Source organism: Mastomys coucha, unplaced genomic scaffold, assembly GCF_008632895.1.
Source record: "Mastomys coucha isolate ucsf_1 unplaced genomic scaffold, UCSF_Mcou_1 pScaffold9, whole genome shotgun sequence".
NCBI lineage: Eukaryota > Metazoa > Chordata > Mammalia > Rodentia > Muridae > Mastomys > Mastomys coucha.
Window position 1 is genome coordinate 291,769 of NW_022196915.1, and position 24,635 is coordinate 316,403.

General features: G+C 40.2%; 1 protein-coding gene and 1 pseudogene across 5 annotated transcripts in view; both read left to right on the forward strand.

Moving 5' to 3' along the window:
• Atxn7 (ataxin 7) overlaps positions 1 to 24,635 on the forward strand; it is a 153,242-nt gene that overhangs the window by 101,323 nt on the left and 27,284 nt on the right. The window contains exon 1 of one of the 5 annotated variants that reach the window (XM_031362211.1): positions 12,757 to 12,889. The exons of the other annotated variants lie outside the window; for them this stretch is intronic. Coding sequence (XP_031218071.1) covers positions 12,868 to 12,889 — 22 coding nt within the window. The 5' untranslated portion in view covers positions 12,757 to 12,867. Of the gene's footprint in view, positions 1 to 12,756; positions 12,890 to 24,635 lie in introns of those variants that run through there. 5 annotated transcript variants of the gene reach the window in all.
• LOC116084921 lies at positions 3,694 to 10,878 on the forward strand (annotated as a pseudogene).

Here is a 24,635-nt window from a genome sequence, read left to right on the forward strand (position 1 = left end):
CCCTCGAGTTTAGCAACACTCACAGAGGACAGCTTTTTCCTCTCAGGCTGGCTGGCTGGGCGCTCTGGGTTGCTGCTGCACTGTCACTCAGCATAAGGATCTAGGTTGGAGAATGGGCAGCATTCAAATCTCAGACTCCAGTTTCTGCTGAATGTGTGTTGCTCTGACATCATTGTGTGGTCAAGGAAGTCATTAAAATAGCCTGAGTTTTGTCCTGATGTAGGAAAACAGCTTTATCACGACCATTCTGTGATCTTCAGGCTCTTCTTGCTTGCATTTATGTAATCTTGCACTTAAGGCTCCTTGACTGTGTTGGGTGGTTTGGATTCCTGTAGATATCAGCCTTGGGAGTCAGGGCTTGTCTTAGTAAAAGTCATACCTGCTAATGGAGTGAGTGTATCTTTGATAAAAATGTGTTATTAATTTTCTGTGAAGTCATGTGTTGTTTATTCTGACCGTGATTTTTAGGAACAAATGAGCAGTTGTAAAATCTTATTGGTTCATTTAAAACCATCAAAGTTAGGACAAGAAAGGATACTGCAGTGGCTGCTTATAACTTACTTAAAATTGGTGGTATAGGTTTTGGGGAAATTGGTGAACAGGTAATAGCATTGTTGCCTAGAGAAGCGACCATGTGATTTTTTTCCTTGACTTTGGAGGAAATAGCCACTAGCAAGGATTTTCACATGGCTAGTGTGGTGATGGCTGAAGTGTCCCTATGATGTTCCCAGGATTCCTATCTGCCTGCATTCTTATAACTTGTTTTCTTTTTTGGAACTGCATAGTAAGGTATGTTTTCTTGAAGTAATATTTTAAAATACTCCAGCATTCCTCATGTATATTTTTGTTACTGTTTTTAAGCACATGTTTCATATGGTTAACAACATATTTTAAGAATATAATTTGCATCAGTGGATTAACAAAACCTGTCCTGCAGAGAGGACTCTGATAGAGCTTCCCAATACCCACTTGACACTCACCACCTTAGACTCTCCTGTCAGAACCCAGGCACTGGCATTGTAAAGCTCCTTTGGCTCGTTGTGACTGGGAAGTTGACCCGTGCTCCGCACTGATGCACAAACACTGTCCACTCTGGGGCTATTACAGGTGTTCACAGGGCCTTGATGCAGCAGTGATGAGGGGAAAGGGGCTCTGTTTTTAAAAATCTATTTTAATGTCTTTGTATCATGTCACATGGATTGCTACTGAAAATGTAAATATGAAAGAGGACTAAGGGTAACTTTCTCTAGGGCTCAAAGTGTTACTCTTTTGAAGTGGGAATCTTTTAGTGAGTTGGTGATGGATCTGTTGGCCTTATACTACTGAATAAAGTGTGTATCTTACTACATATCTTTTCTCTGGATCCCCACAGGCAGAAGTAGAGTATGGTTAGGGATGACTTGTAGCCTGCTTATGGAGTTGGGTGTCTCCCTCCTAGTGACTGACTGCCACAGACAGAGCCTCTAGATAGGTCCCTCTACTCTTGTGTCCTGCTGTTTGTTGTTTTTTGTTTAAAAAGAAGGCCTTGGAACACCACTAGCACCTTTCTACACAGACAAAGGAGTGATCTTATATAACAGAAATAGATGAGAGATATTAATTCAGCCTGGACGGGTACCATATTTAGAATCTCTATAATTAAATGAAACCCTGATCCAGTGTCAGCACTTGAAGCATTTTTCTTTAGATTGGTTAGGCTGATCTGCTCATTAACCTTTTGGGCCAGCTTGACTCTCTAAGGTAGGATATAGTATGACTTGTGACTAAGCCGTTCATTCCCAATATTTAATCAGGCTCTATCCGACTAAATTGGACTTACTGACTTAATTTCACTCAGTATGTTTCTTTAAACCAGTTTTTACTGGTAAAACATTTACAAAGAAAACTCTAAGGGAAACAGTATAGGCTAATGTTTACTGTACAGGATGACAATGTAAGATAAAGAACATTTAATTCTTTGTGGCTGGTCATACTAGTTCTGGCTATGAACTTGAGACCTGCCCCTCTTCTTTAAAAGAAGCCTAGATGACTGCGAGTGAAGTGGTGATAGTAAGCGTTAGCTGGTTTTACCACAAAGTAGACGAGGTTCAGAATTCACTTGTTTTCCTTAAGGTTTAATGTTAATAATGTTCGGAGTGAAGTATTTCAAGTTTTGGGAAACACCAGCTTAAGCTATTGAATTTTATTTCCTCTGATGATTTAGGAGTTTAACAGACTTTGAAGCAGAATTCTAGACTCTTCTGTTGCTCTGCAGATAGATTACATGCCGGTATCTTTGTTGTCTACCAGTCGCTCATGCTAGTCATTGTGAGTGGGTGCGAGTCCATTGGTCAAGCCTGTGCAGACTCTGTTTACAAATGTCAGTCATAAGTTAGCTGTCTCAGTCTGATCATGGCTGTGATCTTACGGCTCTTTCTGTTTTGAGTCTTCCATTTAATGAATTGGGTACTTTATATTTTGTGGGTGCCAGCATAAATTACATTCAATACAATGTCATTTTCATCAGATGGTGGGTAATTACTCAGGGGAAATCATTCCTGGCTTTCTTGTGCTAGTTACTTGACTTCAAAGAATGTTAATATTACAGTAAAATGACTTTTACTCTGAGATCTGCAGAAGTACACCTGGCTGTAATCTCCTCATTTTTATTGTTGATAAATTGGACAGGTACTTGTGACCTTAATTGTTGTCATGGAATTGAGTTGTTTTGCATCACAGAGGACTTGCTATTTAATAAAGAACAACCACTCTCTCTAATCTGATTGACTTTGATTTAGGAAGCAAGGACTTAGGACTGTTCTAATTTTATTTGAATATTTTGGTGAGCTTTTGACTAAAGAAAAAATTCTTAACTCTGAGAAAATTTTTTGCCAATGAAGACTTAAAAGTCTGAGTGTTTTTCTACTTTAATATTTTGTTGATAACTAATATTTTTTAAAGTTTGACATTAATTGAAATATCTAATATTCAGAGCACTCATTATTTTTGATGGTACTTTGTGATTTCCAAAGCATTTTTATACAGACTGCTTCATTGTCTGTTTTATTCCTAGTTTACAGATGAAAGTCCAAAATAAAATTTTATTTGCACAGATAAAATGTACCAAGCTACTTATTTTTCTTGCATGCTATATGGATGGATAGCTTTAAAAGGAAAGCCCGAGAAGTCATAATAAATTCTACATGTCCTAGACTGTTAGGATTAGTGACAGATGTTTTGTTTCAGGTCATTTTTTAAGTTTTCTTAGAGTAGCTGGATCAGCATTGTAAACTGGTTACTTCAGAGAGACTTTTGGTAATTGAAAGATGCAATAGATGCCAGAGTCAGCAGTAGAGGCTAGAGTCAGCAAAGCCACTGGATTTCTCTTCTGCCTTTGTACTTAACTCCAAGCCGAAGCTAAGCCCCCCCCCCCCCTTTTTTTTGTAGAAGAGATCTTGTAGCTCTTTGGAGACTCTTACTACTCTTAAAAAAATAAGTAAATAAACTGATAGAACTGCAGAGCAGAATACACATGTGCCAGGTCTCTCCCCAGCAGTCAGGGGAACAGGGAGCTCACCAGAACAGGCACAACTCAGCAGGAATGAGTCAGGGTGAACATTATTTTTGTTTGTTTGTTTGTTTTGTTTGTTTGTTTTGTTTTGTTTTGTTTTGTTTTGAGACAGGGTTTCTCTGTGTAGCCCTGGCTGTCCTGGAACTCACTCTGTAGACCAGGCTGGCCTCGAACTCAGAAATCTGCCTGCCTCTGCCTCCCAAGTGCTGGGATTAAAGGCTTGCGCCACCACTGCCTGGCCAGGGTGAACATTCTTTAATGCTGTACTTACTGTCTCTGAAAATCAGCCCAGGAAGATGGTTTGACCTACAATCTTTGCAACTTAATAACATGCAAAATACATTCCCATTATTCTTTTCCATAAGCCAAAGAGTGCTTATTAAAACTACAAACAAGGTCAATCACGTCAGATAAGAGGGTGTCCTCATTCTAGATAATGTCATTTTACCTTTCTTCCTTAGTCATGTGATAAGTAGAGAACTTTACACTGTTATTCTTTATGGTATTTGAAAGGGACATTTTAATTTCTAGCTGTACAATGGCTTGATTTTTTTTCTCTTATCGATACCTGCTTTTACTAATATCCATATCATTGGGATTTGCTTTAGAAGACATTGAATCAGCAATGACATTCATGTTTTAACAAATATCTTGTGCCCATTAAATGCCAGGGATTTCTGTGTACTTTTAGCAGAATGGTAACTCTGATATCAAGCAGTCTGTATTCTGTTTAGGGAGAATGGAGAGACAAAAATGACAACAGCAAAATGAGTGTTTGAAGACAGCTTCTCTAAGGAGTTGATATTTCAACTCAGCAGTAAGAAAGACCCAGTCATTTGAGATCTGGAGGAAAGTGTTTCATGCAGCAGAAACAGAAAGTGCATAAGTCAAGGAGGGGAGTGGGCTGGCAGAAAGTCTCTGAAGAGGCAGAAAGAACAGTGTAGCAAGAAGAAAGAGAGTCTGGATTGAAATTGGAAAAGGGAGACCAGGTCAAGTGATGTCTCAGATTCTACAAGATGTGGGAGCGGTCAGATTGAACAGTGTGCATACAGTGTCACTGGTGGACTGTTGAAAGGTGTCAAGCTCTAGTTTTGGTTGCTTGGTGGGACTTGAGTGATATAGGGAGCTACACAGAAGTCAGTTAGTGTGTTGTTTTTCACTGGATAAGCTTAAGAGATCAGTGAGATAAGGTTTTGTGGTAGCTGGTGCACCACAAAAGTGTCTTTGGAATTGAAATCTGTTTTGGAAGTAGAAGCCAGGAAAGACTGCTGGTGGACAAGGTAGGGGCCCTGTGGGGAAGGGAGCAAGGGGAATGATTCATGGCACTTGCTTTAAGGAGCTGGATGGTTGACTTGAGCTTAAGTTACGCTTTCAGTGTGTGTATAGGCACTCACATTTTAGCGAAGTGTACTGACCTGAATGAGAAGCCTTTGATGTGTTTTATTCAGCCTTGAGGGATTTTTAAAATATTTTAGAGGTAGGGAAAAAATTATGGTAAATTTGGGAAGATGATTTATTCTTTTCAGCTCTTTTGTGTTTATTTTCCTATCATTACTGTTTTGTTGTTGTTTTATTCATAAACCTATTTAATAATCTAATTATAAAAGTCAGAAAATAAAGAAACATGTATATATTTTCCTAGGACTTCCTCATATTCTCATCAGTAGCAATATTTTATTTAAAGGGTGTCTAGCCTTCCTAAGACTTGGATTCAGCTGGTTGTGGTAGTGGACATTGTTGATCCCAGCACTCTGGATGCAGAGGCCATTCAGTCTCTGAATTTGAGGTCAACCTGGTTGGTCTTCATAGAGGTTTGCAGGCTAGCCAGGGATATGTTGAGACCCCATCTTTAAGAAAAAGAAATACTTGGATTCAATTCCCAGATCTACGAAAGGGGGGAAAATAAGATTTTTAAAAATATATATTGTTGTTGTTGTTGTTGTTATTGGGGTAGTAATGCATGTACTAGAAAAAAATTAACCAGTAACATAACTGCAGTCTTGATGAACCAAATTCCTCTATCTTTTCAGAGGTCCAGCTTGGTGGATAAGCTCTTAAGTTGTTATTAGACCCCAATCAAAAGATTATTTGCCTGCATATCCATCCATGAACATTTAGATTTCTTATAAATTTACCTCTTTAAAAACCTGTTGATGTATTTAATGACATTGCTCTGCTGTATTTTATTAATTAAACCAGTTCTCTGTCAGTGAGCATTGAGCTCTTCAGTACTTGGTTTCCATGTGCAGTATTTTCAAAGAACCATCATTCTGTGAAACTATCAGTATTTCAACACATTGTTTTTATACATGGTGGCCAGTCTAGGCTACTCAGTAGGACTTAGCTGTAGTGATTTAATAAGTTATTTTGACAATTCTGATTTGGGTCACTAAAATAATGCAAATGTAAATTTTTGACAATATTTGTGCCTGCACATTGTTCACAATGCATTTGTATCAGAATACATATACTTAGATATTTGTAATCTTTATTAGTTACAACATAATGAAGTCAAAGTGGTTAGAAGGCTGTTTGTAAAAACCATTGTTGCAAAGATAACGTGATAAACTAATACTTTTAAAAAGTGTGTGTGTGTATGTGTGTGTGTGTGTGTGTGTGTGTGTGTGTGTGTGTGTGTGTGGTCAAAACTCAGTGACAGTTTTGACTTGCCTACTACATATAGAATTCACTAGTTACTACAAGATAAGCTGTTTTTAAGATTTTACAGGGAACACTATAGAGAAAAGTGTGTGTTGGGATGTTTGCTATGCAGTGCCCCATCCCCCCAATCCCCACAGTCACATCACATGGCTAGTTTGTTGACTGTTTAAAATATTCCTGCTCTTTCTAGAACCCTGCTAAGCTATGGGCTGATTGTGTGACCAGGAGATAGGGTGCTCATTGCTTCTATATTGTGCAACCCCCTGCCTTCCAGGGCATATGCTTACTCCAGCCTCCGAAGTAAACTGTTTGGGAGAAAGGGAGCACTGGCTCCCTTCAACTGTTCCTCTTTACTGTGCACTGTGTTAAGGTGTGTTACTGCATCTTAAGAGAGCACTTTTCCAAAAGAACTTTGATATTTTTACATATTTTTCATCTTGTATATTTGAAAGCTGGGTGGTGGTGGTGGTGATAGAAGTAGTATTTATTATATCAACTTAAAGAGTAAAATAAGTTAAAGGCCCCTGAGATAGCTCATCAGGTAAAAAAGATATTATCCGTAAGTCTACCACATGATTTTGAATTCTGGAACCCATGGTTGAGGAAGAGATCTGATTGACAGAAGTTGTCCTCTGCCCTCCACACATACACTCACAAAGAATAAATACAACTTTTTAGTTAAGATACAGTGAGTTCCTAGTCATACAAGATGTAAGACCTGACATGTGCTGTCTTGAGTTAAAAATAAAATGTAGAGGGCTGCTGTCATGGCAGGTGTACTGAAGAAGACTACTGTCCTGGTGGATTGGCTGTGTGTGACACTCCACATGAGAGGCTAACCATACTGTATACAAACATTCATGATCTTCTGAAGCACTAAACATTCTAAGCCTATAGAAAATAACACAGATCACTAATGAGAAACTGGATATGGTCAAAGTGGAAACAGATGTTAAAAAAATTAGAAGACTTGCTTCAGGGTGGTAAAGTAGAAGAGGTGATTCTTCAGGCTGAAAATGAACTAAATCTAGAAGAAAAATGTTGCAGTGGAAGCCTTGGGAGCCATTGGTGGAAGAGCTTCCTGCTGACCAATGGAAGAGGCCAATATGATCACAGTGTCTGAGGCTTGATGTGAATTAAATGTGCAATTAAATGTTCTGTGATGCTTAAAAAAAAGAGTAAAATTAGTTTTCATGGCCTCTTGTAATTGCTATGCTAAATTATCTAATTGTAAGAATTCCTAATATTAAAGATTTATAGTGAGCTTTAGAAAGTTAACATGTCGGTTTGCCAGAGTTGCAAGTGAGCCTCTTTGTATTGTGATTTTGATGTGCTCCTTTGTGTACCTGTTACCATAATGTGCTTCCAACAGAAAAAATGAGAAACTCAGTGAAGTAGCTGTTTAATGCAGCAGCAGATTCCACGCATCTCAGGCTTTTTAAGTTCCCTTCATAGAGAATTTTTTAAATGATCACATTTTAATCTATTTATTTTGTATATGTTTGTGTTGGGTGCATGTGTGCCTCTGTATGTGGAGGTCTAGGAACAGCTTTCAGGAGTGGGTTTTCCCATCTACCATGTGGGTCTCATAGATCCAACTTAGGCTGTCTACTTGGCAGGTACTGCTACTGAGTGGTGATTTTGCCAGCCCATAAATTTGTTTATACTTGAAATTGTTAAGCAACTTTTAAGAAAAGGTATTTTGTTGAGTGTGTTAAATACATAAATTCAGCCAGGAAGAGTGACACACACCTATAATCCCAACAGGAGGCAGCAGCAGGAGGATTATTCCAAATTGGAGGCCTGGGAAAGATACATAATGAGTGCAAAGGTTACCTGGGATACACAGTGAAACCTTGTCTCATAAAAGAAGTGTGTGTTACATTTTTATGTAAATAAGCTAAAGGAAATCATCCCAAACATGCTATTTATAATTCAGTCTTTTTTTCTGCTTCCCTAGCTTCTCTAACTGCAAAATAGTCCCTCCTAACCTCTAAGCTAACAAAAAACTTAATATTCATATATCTGTTTTCTCATTGAGAACTAGGAGTCTTCTTAATAGGCACTTTAATAACGGAGTTACAAAGTGCTCATGTTATGCACATTTCTGCTGTCTAGTTAGCAATATGTGGGGCTCGTCCTCTGGCTTTTAACAGTCCCTGCTACTCTTAAAGAATGGCTGTGCTGCAGCTTTCAGGACCTGTGATGGACTGCCACATTATTTTTTTGCCTTTGACCCTTTGAACAAAGACACTCTTGGGCATATGTCTAAGTGTAGTGATAGTGTGTTATGTGAGAGTTTCCGGGTCAGAATTAGTAGTCATTGCATTGATGCTAGCTGCTACTAGATGGATTTACAAAAGAATGGAGGTCCACTGTGTTTGTTGTTACTAGCCATACAGAATATTAACCCTACCAGAGGGGGAGGTGATGGATTTATTTTCTGAATTTCTATTCACTTTTCTAAAGCCTCTCATATTGTTTCTTACACAGACACACACACACACACACACGTACACACACACACAGAGTCACACATACAAGTGTAATTATAATTTGGGTTTGAAGATAATTTCTCAACCCATATGCTTTGTTACTACAAGTACATCCGAATACATTCTAAGGTTAGGTCATATTTAAACGTAAAGGCAAAGAATTATTTCAAAATAAGTGACTTGAAAATACTCAGACAATTCAAAGTACTTTTTAGCGTTGTAGAAATTTCTGTACATTCTGTATGGTTTTTACCTTGGGTAGGAAAATGGATTCATTCAGTCCAGGATCCGTTCCTGCAAAGTGTGTAGCCAGCCTCTTAAGGATGAAGTGAGCGTTCAACAAGATTGATTGCAAGGCCAAGGAAATACGTTACCATTTTTCTGATTTCAGCATCTTTTTTTCATTTGGTGTAATTGATTATCTCTTAGTAGTGTTCATGTTTGTCTATCAATTGATAACAAAGCTTATGGGTCAGACAGTAGTTCACATACCTTTGTAAATCAGACCATGGGGGTCATGTATTATTTGTCTGCCTTACATTCATGAAGTGTGTGATTTGGCCCTGAGAAGCTATCTCTTTAAAGATCAGAAGAGGTAAGCCAGAGCAAAGCTACTGTGTAGGATTAGCCCCTAAGGTGAATTATCTCATATAAACTTCATTTCCCACCTCTTCTAATGAGCATTGCATAATAGCATAGCTCTGTTTCTTGGTGAAGCTAACCTGATTCTAAGATAGCAGTCTTTGAGGCCCTCAACTGAATGAATTGCTTGGTATTTCCAAGTTTGAAAATACTTTCTTCCCCTTTCAAGTGTTCCTTGGCAGCAGCTAAGGAATGTTAAAGCTGCTTTAAGTGCCAATTAAGGCCAATTATAACCCGCCTGGCCTGCTGAGACAGTGAAGTTAGTGGAGGCTTGTGTCCTTGTAGGATGAAGTACTGCCTGCTGCCAGTGACGGGAGCATGGTATTTCTTAACTGCCAATAGCTTGTTTGTTGTCCTGCAGAACACTGGTTGACACTTGTGCTGTTTAGGAAATCCCAAGGTCTGTGAAGGACAGACTAATTTATGTAGTATAGGCTTACATGTTACTCTTACTCTTCCATTTCTTCAGAAGCTGTCTATCACCTGGGTCGTAATCAGTGATAGAGAAGGCTCACTGAGTGCCTGGCTGTATACTTGGTATTGCAGTGCAGTGTTTGATTTACTCTCTGCCTGTAGGAGGAGGCATGCTGCTAGGTGAATCCAGATCCTTTCCCTTGAGTTGGAACTGTTCAGACTGGTCTCTCAGTGCCCTCATCCCAACCTTCATTGCCTTCTGCCTGCTATAAGTGCTGGTTCCCAGGAAAGGGGGGCCACTCCATGACTCTCAGCCACAGTAGAATGGTAATGTGTATGTCCTTGTAACTATGGCAGTTACAGAATTTTTGGTCCCTGAGGGTGTTATTTACATTCATTAAAATGATATTTTCATCTTTTTAATAAGGTACCTTAATTATTTTCATAAGAAAAAATATGCCACAATCAAAAACAAAAAGTACCTAAAAAGCTTTGTGAACACTGCTAGGAAATGATGTAAGCAATAGTAATGCTTTCCAGGAAGAGCAAAGCTAGGATTGGCTGAAACAGAATTTTCTATAGAGCATTGAGAAGTAGTGTTTAAGCTTTAGTGAGAACTTTATTTTTAGTTATTGTGTCTATGTACAGCTTGTCAATGTATAAAATTATGTTCTCCTCAGTCTTCACTATCCCTCCTGCTTCCTCTAACATAGTAAAAGAACAAGCTTTGAGCTCGTTTTAGCTATTTCTCTTAGGCATGAACATGTCTGCATCCCAGCTGTCCTGAAAGCTGAAGTAGGAAGTCACAGGCTTCAGGGCTAGCTTCATCATTAGCAACACTATCTCAAAATAAAGTAGGTAGTAAGCAGGCTACAGGGACCTTCCCTAGCCACGCATAGTGTCCTCAGTCCCAGAGCAGTCATAAATTGTCTGCTTTCAGGACTTTTTTTTTTCTTATTAGCACTGTCACCATATACAGAAGGGGACGTTAGAAAGATGTATGTAAATACACACACACACACACTAAAAACACAAGTGGACAGAGGCTGTTTTTAAATTGTTCATTTTTTTTCTAGATATTAGTGAGATGGAAGTTAAAACTACTTTGAGATACCATTACCTCTCCCCAGTCAGAGTGGCTATCATCAGTAAATCTCAACAAATGTTGAAGAGTATTTGGAGAGAAAGGAATTTTCATATACTATTGGTGAGTGTGCAAATAGCCATGGTGAGAATTAGTTTGGAGATTTCTCAAAAAAAAAAAGAAAAAAAGGAAGGAAGGAAGAAAGAAAAAGGGAAAGCAAAGGAAAGGAACTACCATGTGACCACACACCCAGAAAATGTAAAGAGTGTGGCAATTCTCTTTTCCAGAGTTAATTTAGAAACTTATATTTTTCTCTCTTTATTTAAAGATTTATTTATTATTATAAATAAGTACACTGTAGTTGTCTAAAGACACACCAGAAGAGGGCATCAGATCTCATTATGGATGGTTGTAAGCCACCATGTGGTTGCTGGGATTTGAACTCATGACCTTTGAAAGAGCAGTCAGTGCTCTTAACCACTGAGCTGTCTCTCCAGCTCCATTTTCTTTTTTTCTCTTGCCTTCTGGTAAAATCATTTGCACCAGGGTAATTCATGACTTGCTAAACAGCATTTCCCCCCCTCTCTCCTTTCTCTCTCTCTCTCTCTCTCTCTCTCTCTCTCTCTCTCTCTCTCTCTCTCTGCTGTCTCTCTCTCTCTCTTTCTTACTCACACATATTCTCTCACACACACTCACCCAGTCATACAGAAATTGTGTTATCTTTTCCCTTCTTTTCACATTTAAAAAGCGCTCATTTTAATGTACCAAGCTTCTGAGCTGTTGTTACCTCATAAGGCTCAGATTAGCTGGTAGTCTATCTCATGTCTCTTTAACAGTAGGATTTGTCAGTTGGCACAAAGGAAGTAGTTGTGTGAAGATTGCCATGGTGCTCATATAGGGACAGCAAGCCAGTATCACGTGCTTATAAGAATCCACAGAAGGCAGTTGTATTAGGAGTAGAAGAATGTGGTAAACACTTTTAATCCCAGCACAACAGGAGGCAGAGGCAGGTATATCTCTTGAGTTCAAGGCCAGTCTGATATACTGAGTGATTTCCAGCACTGACAGGATTGACTATACAGAGAAACTGTGTCTTGAAAAACAAAAAAGAAAGAAAGGAAGGAAGAAAGGAAGAAAGGAAAATGAAAGAAAGAAAAGAAAGAGTAGAGGAGTTCTCTGTGTCTGCTCCAGGAATTGGCTGCCCAGCCAGACAATAAACATACAGTATTGTACAGATTTTGAAAATAAGTATCAAAAAGGGGTCCAGATTATTGTTACTTGATTTAGGAAGGAAAAGTTTGCTTAATAGGCTTGACCCTTAGTCTAACTAGTATAGGGGAAGGCTACTGATATTTTAGAAATATCATACTTCCACAGGCTTTCTAATTAGGCCTATGCTTTTTTGTAAGTAATCACAGTAGTTCCATTGCTATTCGAAAGTCAGTCAGATAACGACAATGTTGAGTAATTCACATTTCAGCAGATTGCATTTATAAATTCCATCTTCAGTTGTGACAAATTGTGTCTCCTTTCATGTGGAGCAGTGAGTCTCAACCTGTTAGTCCTGACTCTGTGGGATCTGGAGAGCTGTTTCACAGGGGCACATAGCAGATACTCACAGTAGCATTCAGCAGCAGCAGAACTGTAGTTACAAGTAGCAAAAACATTTTTATTTTATTTATTTATTATTTAATTTATTTATTGTTGGGGTAGTCACCACAACATGAGGAAAGGAACGTTGAGAATCATTGATATAGAGGAATTAATTTATACCAGCTGGCATGCTTTCTGCTACCATATTAGATGAAATTAGACTCCACCCCCTGTTTTCTCTTGATCTGCCAGGACCTTTGTAATTCAAGTGGTTTTTACAGTAGTAGCAAATGTTACATAAGCCCAAACATGGAGCATATTTGGAGTTGGTGGGCAGCCTCACATCATGATGCAGATTTGCACTGAAGCACAGCAGAGCTCTGAAGAGAAGGTAGCCAGAAGCCTCTTCAGAGCAGCCCTTCCTCTGCATGGAGCCAAGAGCTCCGCTGGGTGAGTGTTTCCTGGTAGTCTTCACAAGCCGGGTTTGGCCTGGGGCCTGGTTCTGAATAAACTTGTAGAAGGGACGTTAGGACTCTGCTCACTAGCATAGAGTTGGGCTGAGTTTGGAAGAGTTTATGGAAGCATCTCTCCCTTCTGGCATTTGTCCTGTTCTGCTAACAGGCTTGGAGGGGAGGACTCTGCTGCTCAAGTGCTAGAGGGAGGTAGCTCTGCTCTGCGGTGCTGGGGGATCAGTGCTAATCTCAGCAAGAGGGATTAACTGCTGCAAGCTGTCCGCAGGAGCCATTCTGAAATGTCATTTGAGTGATCTGGCCAAAGTTCAAATGCAGACAGGAGTTGAGTTTGCTATTAACTCTTGGAAAATGCTGAGGTTTGCACCAAACAAACAGCTCCAGGATTTCAAAACACTGAGAAAGCACTGGGTACTCCCCTCTAAAAATGCAAGAGCCTTGTAACACCCTCTGTTTTGTTTTGTTTTTTAATCTTGTGGTGAGTGAGGTTTCATGACAGACAGCTCACAGTGTTTCCTGTAGAATGTGTTTGAAAGCTGTTTTGTCCGGTACTTCAAATCCACAGTAAATTTCAAACATAACACTGTGTGAAGAACAACTTCAACTTCAAAATACAAACAGCAACCTTGGAAAGTCATTCAGCAGCTGAAATGGAGTGAATGAAATTATGGTTGCTGACTCCAGTATTGACCCCTGTTTTCAGTCGTTGGAGCACCAACAGAACTGTGCTGGGCCGGAGGAAGATGACCACAAGTTCTTCAGTTTTTACTGGGGTCAAATTTCATGCCTTCTTCAAATAATGAGCTTGACTGGGCGGTTCAGGTTAAAGCAGGTCCTGAGTTATAGAACTTTAAATATAAATAGATCTTGAAACTTTAATCAAAATGCTGCTGATACGAAGTGTCTAAAACTGCCAGCATTAGCGCTGCGATCTCTGGCTTCATTCACTGCCTTTCATTTGTAGACAGCAGGCACTTTCTGTTTAGGAAAAAGCTTTCCATAGAGTCACCGAGGAAGACCCCAGCCTCCCTCCAGGTTGATGGGTGTGGAGGTGAGGGTCTTTTAAATCGTGTCTGTCTGAGGGTTTGCTGTTTGCTGCTGCTCTCATGGGATTCATTAGGTTTTGCTGTCCTCTGTCCAGAGTAAGATGGAATAATAAGGTTGCAGGAATTGGAGATTCCTGAGACAGACTGAGCACAACACTCAGCAGGTGCTGCTCTTAGTCCCTTGCCTCTAGGTAGGCGTCGAGCCTCCTTCTTGACCTGGAAGAAGAGACTTGCACAAAAGTTTCACCTTTGAAGAAGCAATAAAAAAGTTTGAGGTCAGCCTGATGTACAGGACGAGTTTAAAGATAGCCAGGGCTACACAGAAAATCCCTGTCCTTAAAAAACAAAAACTTAAAAAGTAATAAAAAAGAAAAAAAACCTCATGTAATTATCAGGTTTACTAGGTTCTTTTTTTTTTTTTTTTTTTTTTTTTTTTTTTTTTTTTTGGTTGTTTTTCGATTTTTCGAGACAGGATTTCTCTGTATAGCTCTGGCTGTCCTGGAACTCACTCTGTAGACCAGGCTGGCCTCGAACTCAGAAATCCGCCTGCCTGTGCCTCCCAAGTGCTGGGATTAAAGGGGTGCACCACCACTGCCCGGCTTGGTTTTTTTTGTTTTTTGTTTTTTTTTAATGTTCTCTTTTCTTGTGGTTATAAAACTTACTATATTTTATAGAAAGTAGTCTGAAGTTGCTGATGTAGCCCACAGTAGCCTGGAGCGCCTCAGTTTCCTGAATGCTGGGATTACAGGTGTAAATCACCTGGCTAATTTATTTTATTATAGTTTTGTATTTTTTTTAAAACAGACACAAACACATACATACATACATATGAGTGTTCTGTCTTCACACACACCAGAAGAAGGTATGGGATCCCATTACAGGTAGTGATGAGCCACCATTCGATTACTAGTAATTGAACTCATGACTTCTGGAAGAGCAGTCAGTGCTCATTCCAGCCCCTTATTTTTGTATTTCAATCATACCTACATAATAAGTTGATGTTAATGGCAACTAAAATTTTAATGGCAAACTGATGAATTTGTAGACTAACCACTCCCCCTTACACACACACACACACACACACACACACACACACACACACAAAGTTGTATCTAGAAACTGATAGATTTGGGAGTTTCACCTTTTATTTATTTTTTTCCCTTTTCTTGTCATTGATACTTGATGAATAGGAACACTTTAAAGGAGAAATGTGATAGAAGGTCCGCTTGATGATAGAGGTCAGTTTACTATGGGCACAGTGATTGGTCTGTCAGTATCCTTCCCATAGCACCTAGTTTCCAGAGGACAGTAAAGAGAGAGAAAGAAGTCTCTATGACTCTTGGCAAATAGAAGCATCAGCCAGCTTGTTATTCATCGATTGGCAGCAGATGCAGTCAACAGCACCTAGATTACAGTGGTGGCTTAAACATCAGGACAATTGGGTTCTTTCTAGAGCTGTTTCTTCCCAGAAGGCTCTTTCCCTTGTGCTATGTGTCTGAGGAGACAGTAACCCTCAAGTAGAAGTCTGAGTCTATGCCAGGATTGCAGAAGTGTACATAGAATGCCTTCAGGAAGCCAGATGGCCATCCAGAGTGTTCATTCTGTTTTCCTTCCGAAAAGGTGTGTCACGCACTGACAGCGAGGAAGAGGTGTTATGCTCACCACTAACACTCACCGTTGCTTCTGTCATTTCCAGTGCTGTATTGGGTATTGTGTACCTATTAAAAGTGTTTTTACAAATGCTTTCAGAGAGCTACAAGTTAAGCAGGCAAAGGAGATGTACCCACAGATGTTCTGTAAGGTTTTTGTATTTCTCACGTACTTGAAAACAGTTAAAGGAGTTTGCCTGGGAAGCATTCCTGGCAGGAGGATTATTAGAGGTTGCCATATTCTTTCTCCTTTCTTAGCAACATTATTTACAGTCCATTCACGCTTGTCCCTTCCCCCACCAGTGGAGTCATTCTCCCTTGTAATCTGCCCTTTGTGATCTGTTCTCTTTCATGCAGCAGAGTGAATGGTGTGCTGCAGTGTGAGCCCTACCCAGAGATGTGGAAATGCCAAGAGGCCCAGCCGCTTTAGTGAGGCCTTTATTTTCCTCATAAAGCACTGACTTGAGGAGCTTGATGATTTGATTATAGACCTTTGGTGAAAAGTTGGTTCAAGTGGCCCAAGTGCTGTAAATGACTCTCTTTTCTGCACTTTCCACTTACGTTTTAATTTTAAAAGCACCTCTACATTAGAGGAGAGGAAAATGCTTTGGCAGAGGTAGCGGTTGGAGACTAATTTGTTAGGGCAGCCAGTATTGAAATCATCCCTTTCATTTAAATCTCTCTAGTGGAAATGATGCCAAGTGCTTTGTGTGAAGAGTTTTCTCTCTGTGTGTTCTCCAGTGCTATTCGTAACCCACCTAAACACACTCTGAAGCTGCCTCCCAGCCCCGGCGGCTCTGGGTAACTGTTCTTTGATGCACTGCATGCCAGAGGTCAGCTCTGGATTCCCCAACTTGAAATTTGAATTTTCTGGGCACAGTGCCCCCAACTGGATTCCTGTTTAGCAGTTACACTGCATAGTACCTTCTCTAGAGCATCTTGTGTGCCAGGAGAACCTAAAGAGACAGAATCAAAGAGAAAGCAGATTGAGAACTGAAGTGAACCTGTGATAATAGTGGCTGGAATTTAGCTGTGCTTGCTAGTCAGATACATGGGAGTGCTTTTGAAAGAAGATGACAGTAACAAGAAAAAGCTGGTACCTTTGAAAGTGATGAGACTTTGTTAAATAGAAACATCCCCGTGCAGTTAGTCCATGCTGAGAGTTTTCTATGGGCTGCCACGTGGTTTTATTAAAATAAATATGAACTTCTACATTAAACTAAAGCCATTGTTTGATAAATACTGCTTGGAACAGTGCTAAAGCAAACATTGTCCTAGTCAGTTGATACATTTACATAACATAGAATACTGGTAAGTAATAAACCAAGTAGGGGCAGAGTTAATGAAAGGTCTGAAGCATGACTTTGCTGAGCACGACAGCTTTAGGGAGAGCGCTGGTACAGTTCAGAGTTGATGTGTAAGGAAGAACTGCTGGGAGTTTGAAAGTCATGATTTACCCCCTCTTTGTAGGTCTTTTGTCTTGATATTCCTTAGGAGGATGCTATCATAATGAAGGGCACATGATACAGGTGATGCTTTTACATGCTGTCTTTTTCAGGCTGAGAGTAAATTGTGACAGTCGGGGTTCATAAAGCACCCCATTAGAAGCACATTGCATTTTTAACCTGGACATGAGAACATTTGTAGTAAGTCAATGAAGGGGTATCTTTGGAATGAAAGAGAGATTCTAAATTAAGCTTTCAATGAAGTATGTTGTTACATGTTCTATGCCTGGCCAAGAATCTGTGTGTTTTTCATGGACTTGACCTGCTGTGAGCAAATGTACAGCTGATCATTAAGTCTTTGCTTTAGCTGAGGATGATGGTGGGACATTTCTGGAGTGAGGCTTTCAGAGACTGTATTAATGTATACATTGCCTAATGCCAAATGCAGACTGTTTAGTTTTCCCTGGCAGTATCTTGAAGTGTGAGTTTCATTTAAAGAAAAGTCACAGGCTTGATAACCTTAATAGGTTGAACGTGTGCCATAATTAATTTCTTCCATGCTGTCTCCATTTTTTTTTCTCAGTTTTACTTGAGACTTGTCAGGAAGATAAGCTAACCCTTTTTTTTTTTTTTTAAATAATTTTGAGAATCTTTTTTTAAAGATTTATTTATTATACATAAGTACATTGTAGCTGTCTTTTTGTTTGGTTTTGTTTGGTTTTTTGAGACAGGGTTTCTTTGTATAGCCCTGACTGTCCTGTAACTCACTCCGTAGACCAGGCCAGCCTCGAACTCAGAAATCCGCCTACCTCTGCCTCCCAAGTGCTGAGATTAAAGGTGTGTGCCACCACTGCCTGACAATTGTAGCTGTCTTTAGACACACCAGAAGAGGACGTCAGATCTCATTATAGGTGGTTGTGAGCCACCATGTGGTTGTTGGGATTTGAACTCAAGACCTTTGGAAGAGCAGTCAGTGCTCTTAACCGCTGAGCCATCTCTCCAGCCCCGATAAGCTAACTCTTAAAATTATAAAACAAAATTGGTTGACTAAACATTCTTTGTTGTGAATTTGTATCCTTTTGGATGAATTTTATGTCTCCCCTAAGCTGCTATCTGAAGAGGTCTTAGCACACGGTGGTCACTGCTCCCTAAGTGCAGCGGAGAAGCTCCACTAGGCCCTCATACAGTCAGTACAGCCAAATGCAAGGTTTCAGTCCTGACCTCTCCTGGGTCAAGGACTGTCTGTCTGTCCTGGGTAGCAGGAGTCAGCTACACAATCATGGGGGAACTGACTGGTAGTCTGTGATTCGATGTTTGCTGTGCTATAGTACTCAAGAGATACTATCTTTAATTTTTTTTTCCACTGATGACCCTTATCAGACTGAGGAATTTTACTACTGTGTTAGGAAATTGATCAGACTGAGATAGTCCCCTAAATCCTGTTAATGCACTTATGCTTGGCACAAGTTGCTGCTGGCTCTGCTGAGATGCCTCATCTCTTAGTATCTTGGATGGTAAAAGAACAGTGAAACATTTAATAAGATTCAAGTTGAAGAGGCTTTTCTTAGCTGTTATCCTGTTTGCCTCATGTCCATTAGAAAAAGGACAGTGGTCATGAATGGTGGTATTCCTTGCTGTGCTTTGGATGTGTAAATTGAGGCTAGAACTCTAAAGATTTTTTTTTGTTTTTAAAGCTCTGCCTGGATTCCATGTCTGTGTCTCTGTCTCTCTAGGTATGTGAGTATGGGCTATCCATGTGTCATAGCATAAGTGTAGAAGTCAGAGGACAAACTCAGTGTCTGTTCTCACCTCGTTTGCCACCATGTAAGAGCCAGGCTAACTGCCTCAAAGCTTCTAAGGTTCTCCTGTTTCCTCCTCCATTGCTGTAGGAGTGCAGGGATTGCAGATACATGGTGCTGCATCCAATATCATGTAGGTTGTATGGTTCTGAACAAAGGTTCTTATGTAATGGTGTCAAGTGCTTTACTCACTTGAGCCCTGAGTTTCTTTTGTAAAAAGTGTATGTATTTAATAATCATGTCAACACTATTCAGTATTGTTTAGCATTAAAAAAAAATTCACGAAAGTATTTATAAACTACCTTTAAAAATTTTTTTTAAAAGCTGTGTTCTTAATATCACATATTTAGTATTAGAGCAGAGATTAAAATGTGTAATTATTTGCTTTATTTTTTTTATTTATACCTGGGTTTTAATACTTATAATTAGGGAACAAAAACAACTCGGCATGAATTCAGAGTTATAAATTCAGTATTCATGGTTGCCTTCCCTTTGGAAACTAGATGGAACACCCCTCTGTCTCTCAACCTCCCTCCCTCATATCCTCCTGCCCTGGGGGGCTGGGGGTTGGTGGATGTCACATGTCATACAGTGTGTTGGTGAAGGTTGTCCCGACGACCTCTCTTTCCCAACTCCTTTCCTCTCTGTTTTCCCTGACTTCCACTCCCCTTTTATCTGTATGTTTACCCCACCCACCCCATGTGTGTCTACAATATTTTTCTTTTACTGTCTGTGATGGTTTATATATGCTTGGCGCAGGGAGTGGCACTATTAGAGGGTGTGGCCCGGTTGGAGTAGGTGTGTCACCATTATGGCTGTGGGCTTTAAGACCCTCATCCTAACTGCCTGGAATTCAGCATTCTGTTCGCAGGGAAGCCAGAGGGAAGGAGTTGGGAACAAAGTGTGCTTTCTCTGGCCTGAAGCCAGATCTTGGAAAGAGGAGTGCTTTGAGAACTCAGCTTGGTCTGTTTCCCAAACCCGCGGTAGTTATGCTTAGCATTTGGCCACTTTGTCTACCTAGATAGTCCCTAGCCTACCTACGGATACTTTCCTATATCTGAGCAACTTCCATCAAAACAAAACAAAGGAGCTGTATGACCAGCTGAAAATGTTATGAAAATAAGGAGATGCAGTCAGAAGCCGGGGAGTCTAAGGCAAGCTTAATTTTGTTTAAATTCTCTCGAGGAGAAGGCCAGATGCTGTTCTTCACAGAGTAAGGTGCCACCTCCGCATGCCAGGGAACAGCTGAAGTCAGTAGCATGACAAAGACTTGAACTGATATTTTCTGCCTTTATCTAACTTATACACGGTGATACAGTGTGCTTTGAATTTTTTAGTAAACAAAAATTTCATGATTCTTTTTAAATAACTATGAGCTACAATTGTTGAGAAATATCTATCAGCAAACTTTTAACCTTGTAAATCTAGTTCTGTGTGATGGCTTAGTGGATAAAGTGACTGTTGAGAGAGAGAGTAAGCACCTGAGTTCAGATTCCAAGAACCTGTATAACCCTGGACAGTGCAGAGTATGTCTGTAATGCTGGTGCTCCTAAAGTGAGGCAGGCCAGGAGCAATCTCTGCAGTTATCACAGGAGCTAGTCTGGCACAGGCAGTCACAGATAACAGGGGAAGACAAGGAGGGGCTGACCCTCAGGTTTTCTTCTAATCTTTATACATGCTGCTGGCACATGTGTGCTTATACTCACAGGAGCACACAAATAATACAAGCACAAACTATACACGCACACCCTCAGAAGTGAATACTAGAAATCCGGAGTCTTGAGTTTTTAATGCAGAGGTTTGTAACCTGTGGATTATGACCTCTTTAGGGGGTCGAGTGGCCCTTTCACAGGGGTCACACCTAAGGCCACCAGAAAACACAGTTATTTATGATTAATAACAGCAAAATTACAGTTATGAAGAGGCAACAAAATAATTTTATGGTTGGAGGTCACCACAACATGGGGGACTGTATTGAAGGGCTACAGTGTTAGGAAGGCTGAGAACCACTGCTCCAGTACTTACTTAGAGTCAGCAAGAACAGATGTTAACTGGAGAAGACAAGGACGGTAGCATGATGTAGCACACTGAAAGAACAAGGCAGATGCCAGTCAGTTGTAAGCTGTGCAATAAAAACACAGGAGCTTCTAGCACAACACAAAAACCTTGCAGGATGAGAGCATGAGAACGGTCAGTACTGACTGAAAAGACCTGGTGGTAGTTGGGTGTAGAAAGGGTTACCACGTGCAAATTGTTGGGAAGCCATAGAGAAAGAGGTGAGAGTGGACTAGAAGATTAGATACCAGATGTGGATGGATGTATTGTATAGTATCTCTGGTGAGCTATAGTGTATAGTGAATATTGGAGGTATGTACATTTTATGTTTGCCCATGTGGCTAGTTCAGCGAGGTATAGTGTGCTACATTTATCTCCTATTTCTTCTTTTAAAATACTTGCATTATTCTTTTAGAGTTTGATGTATGCACATAATCATTTTGATTATGTTCACCCCATTCCTCTTTGCAATGCTTCCAAGATCCACTTCCCCACTTCTTCCCAATGTTGTGTTTACCTCTTTTTTAAATAGCCCACTAATTCCAATTTGTGGTGCATATGTACTGGTATGGGCCATTGTAATGGCTATTCCTGGTTGTCAACTTGATTATATCTGAAATGAACTATAATCCAGAATTGGAAAGCTCACCTGTGATCCAGATCTTGAGGCTGGAAGACACAAGTTTCTGACCTGGATCTTGGCATGGAGATCTCGAGGCATAGCGGCCATGAAAAGCTTATGCCCAGGAAAGGTAGTACAGGCTCACTTATTTGCCAGCACACCTGTTGGAATCTATTTCTACAGAAGACCAGCTGAAACAACTAGCCTCATGGGACTGAGCAACTACTGGATTCTTCTCATTCACAGCTGATCATTGTTGTGGTAGTTGGACTGTAGACTGTAAGTCATCATAATAAATTCCCTCAGTATAGAGAGACATTCCATAAGTTCTGTGACTGTAGAGAACTCTAGAGAACTTTTGACTAATACAAAAGTTGGTACCAGGAGTGGTTCTAGAGAAACAGAAATATAAGGATGAATATTTTTTCTTTTTTTTCTTTTTCTTTTTTTTGTATTTTTGAGACAGGGTTTCGCTGTATAGCCCTGGCTGTCCTGGAACTCACTCTGTAGACCAGGCTGGCCTCGAACTCAGAAATCCGCCTGCCTCTGCCTCCCAAGTGCTGGGATTAAAGGTGTGCACCACCATTGCCCGGCTAAGGATGAATCTTTTAAGAATCTGGAATCTGCTTAATAATTTGCCAGCACCTTCTAATTCACCAGTATCTTCAACTACTGAAACCGCTCCAGATTCTCTCCTGGGAGCTCGGAGAATATTGAAGGGCCATGGTGGAAACTATATTTCAAACTTAAAGAAGCTAATGCCTTTGATTATCTTGATCCATCAGTTGTAACTGGCAATGATTTAGTTGACCCGGTGTATGAAATTTTCTACAATTTAGGGGGAAAAAAGGAAAATGATTCTCCTGGCTTATTGCTCTTAGTATCTCTGGACAAATTGATGGAGAAAAAAAAATGATTTGTATGGTAAAATTGAATGGCTCCAGATGCAAGTAAACAGTCTAAAGGTTTCTAAGTGTGCCCTTGAAGAGAATCTTCTCTCCAGCAGCCATAGAGCTCAAGTTGCAGAAATCAAACTGAAGCCCTCATTATAAGGTTGGCTGAATTACAGTGGAAATTCCTGTCTCATCAGTTAAAGTAAGGGCATTAATTGGCAAAGAATGGGATCCTATAACTTGGAATGAGGATGTGTGGGAGGACCTGTAGAAGCTGAGAATTTTGAATCTTCAGATTCTCAAAGGTTTACTTCACCTGAGGAAGTAGTACCCTCAGCCCCACTCCTTGAAATAATGCCTCTTTCACATGAGGAAATTAATCCCTCGGAGTCTGATAAACCAGCATGACTTTCACTGAAGGAAATGCCAGACAAGACAATTCTGATGTTTCTCAAGGCCTACCAATGGTTTCTTCTAGACCTATAACCAGACTCAAGACAAAGCAGGTCCGTAGAGGAGAGGTAGAAAGTGTAGTCTATGAAGAAATGAACTATACTACTAAGAAACTTAATGAGTTTGCTGATTCCTTCAAGCAGAAGTCTAGGGAATACGTGTGGGAATGGATTTTAAGGGTGTGGGGTAATGATGGAAGGAACGTAAAACTAGATCAGACTAAGTTTATTGACATGAGCCCTCTGAGTGGAGATTCTAGGTTCAGAGTTAAGAAAGGTGTCAGAAAGCTGGGTGTTGGTGGCGCTCGCCTTTAGTCCCAGCACTTGGCAGGTGGATTTCTGAGTTCGAGGCCATCCTGGTCTACAGAGTGAGTTCCAGGACAGCCAGGGCTATACAGAGAAACCCTGTCTCAAAAATACAAAAAAAAAAAAAAAAAAAAAAAAAAAAAAAAAAATGTGTCAGAAGTTTGTTTGAGTGGTTGGCTGAAGTGTTTATCAAAAGATGACCTACTTGATATCCCTTGGCTTAGTGTTGACGAAGGTATTTTAAGGCTCAGGGAAATTGCAATGCTGGAGTGGATACTTTATGTAAAACCTAATGGGATGGCCCAGAAGGTATGCCCTTCACAAATTCTATAAGACACAAACTGGTGAGAGGGGCACCAGCACATTTGAAGAGTTCTGGTTTTGCTCTTTTCCTTGTTCCAGACCTTAGGGTCGGAGATGCTGCTGCTCAATTGGATGAATTAAATGCAGTGGGTTTAATTGGGTCCTAAGGTAGCAAGGACCAGGTGGCAGCAGTGAATCACCAGAGACAAGGTGATCATAGTGTTATAATGGGCAGCATAGACAAAATAATGTTTATACTGACCTATCCTGTAATGGTCAGCACAGGAGAAGGTGAAATTTACAATGGCATGACTCGTTATGGACCTTTGGTCCTGGTGTTTCCAGGCATGAAATAGATAGGAAACCTACTACATATCTGTTTGATCTGTATAAGCAGAAAAATTCTCAAACAAATGAAAGAAAAGGCTACATTGGATTGTGACTAAAGGCAATCTGGGCCAGTGGGTCAGTTTCCAGGCTTGAGCCAGTTTGAAGACTCAGAACCCCTTGAATGAAAAGATGGCCAGGTTCCCTTGCAGAAGGATCTTGATAAGACACCTAAAAGTTTTGCTGTTAGCCTTTCTCCAGTACTTCCTGAGAAGGATCTATGGCCTTTTACAAGGCTAATTGTATACTGGGGAAAAGGAATAATCGGACTCTCTGAGGTCTATTGGATACTGGTTCTGAATTGATGCTGATCCCAGGAGTGATCCCAAGAAACATTGTGGGCTTATAGTTAAAGTAGGGTCTTATGGAGGACAGGTGATTGAATCGGACATAAGTAGGTTCCCCAGACCCATCCTGAGGTCATTTCTACAGTTCCAGAATGTATAATTGGGATAGATATACTCGGAAAATAGGCAGACTTCTCACATTGGTTCCCTGACCTGTGGAGTGAGGGCTATTATGGTTGGAAAGTCTAAATGGAACCCTTTAGAGTTGCCTCTGCCAAAGAAAATAGTGAATCAGAAACTATTGTATTCCTGGAGGAATTGCAAAAATTAACTGCCACCATCACTGTATTCCTGAAGGAACTGTAAAAATTAACCGTCAGGACTTGAAAGATGCAGAGGTAGTGGTTCCCACCACATCTCCCTTTAACTCTCCTATCTGGCCAGTGCAAAAGACAGATGGATCATGGAGAATGACAGTTGAC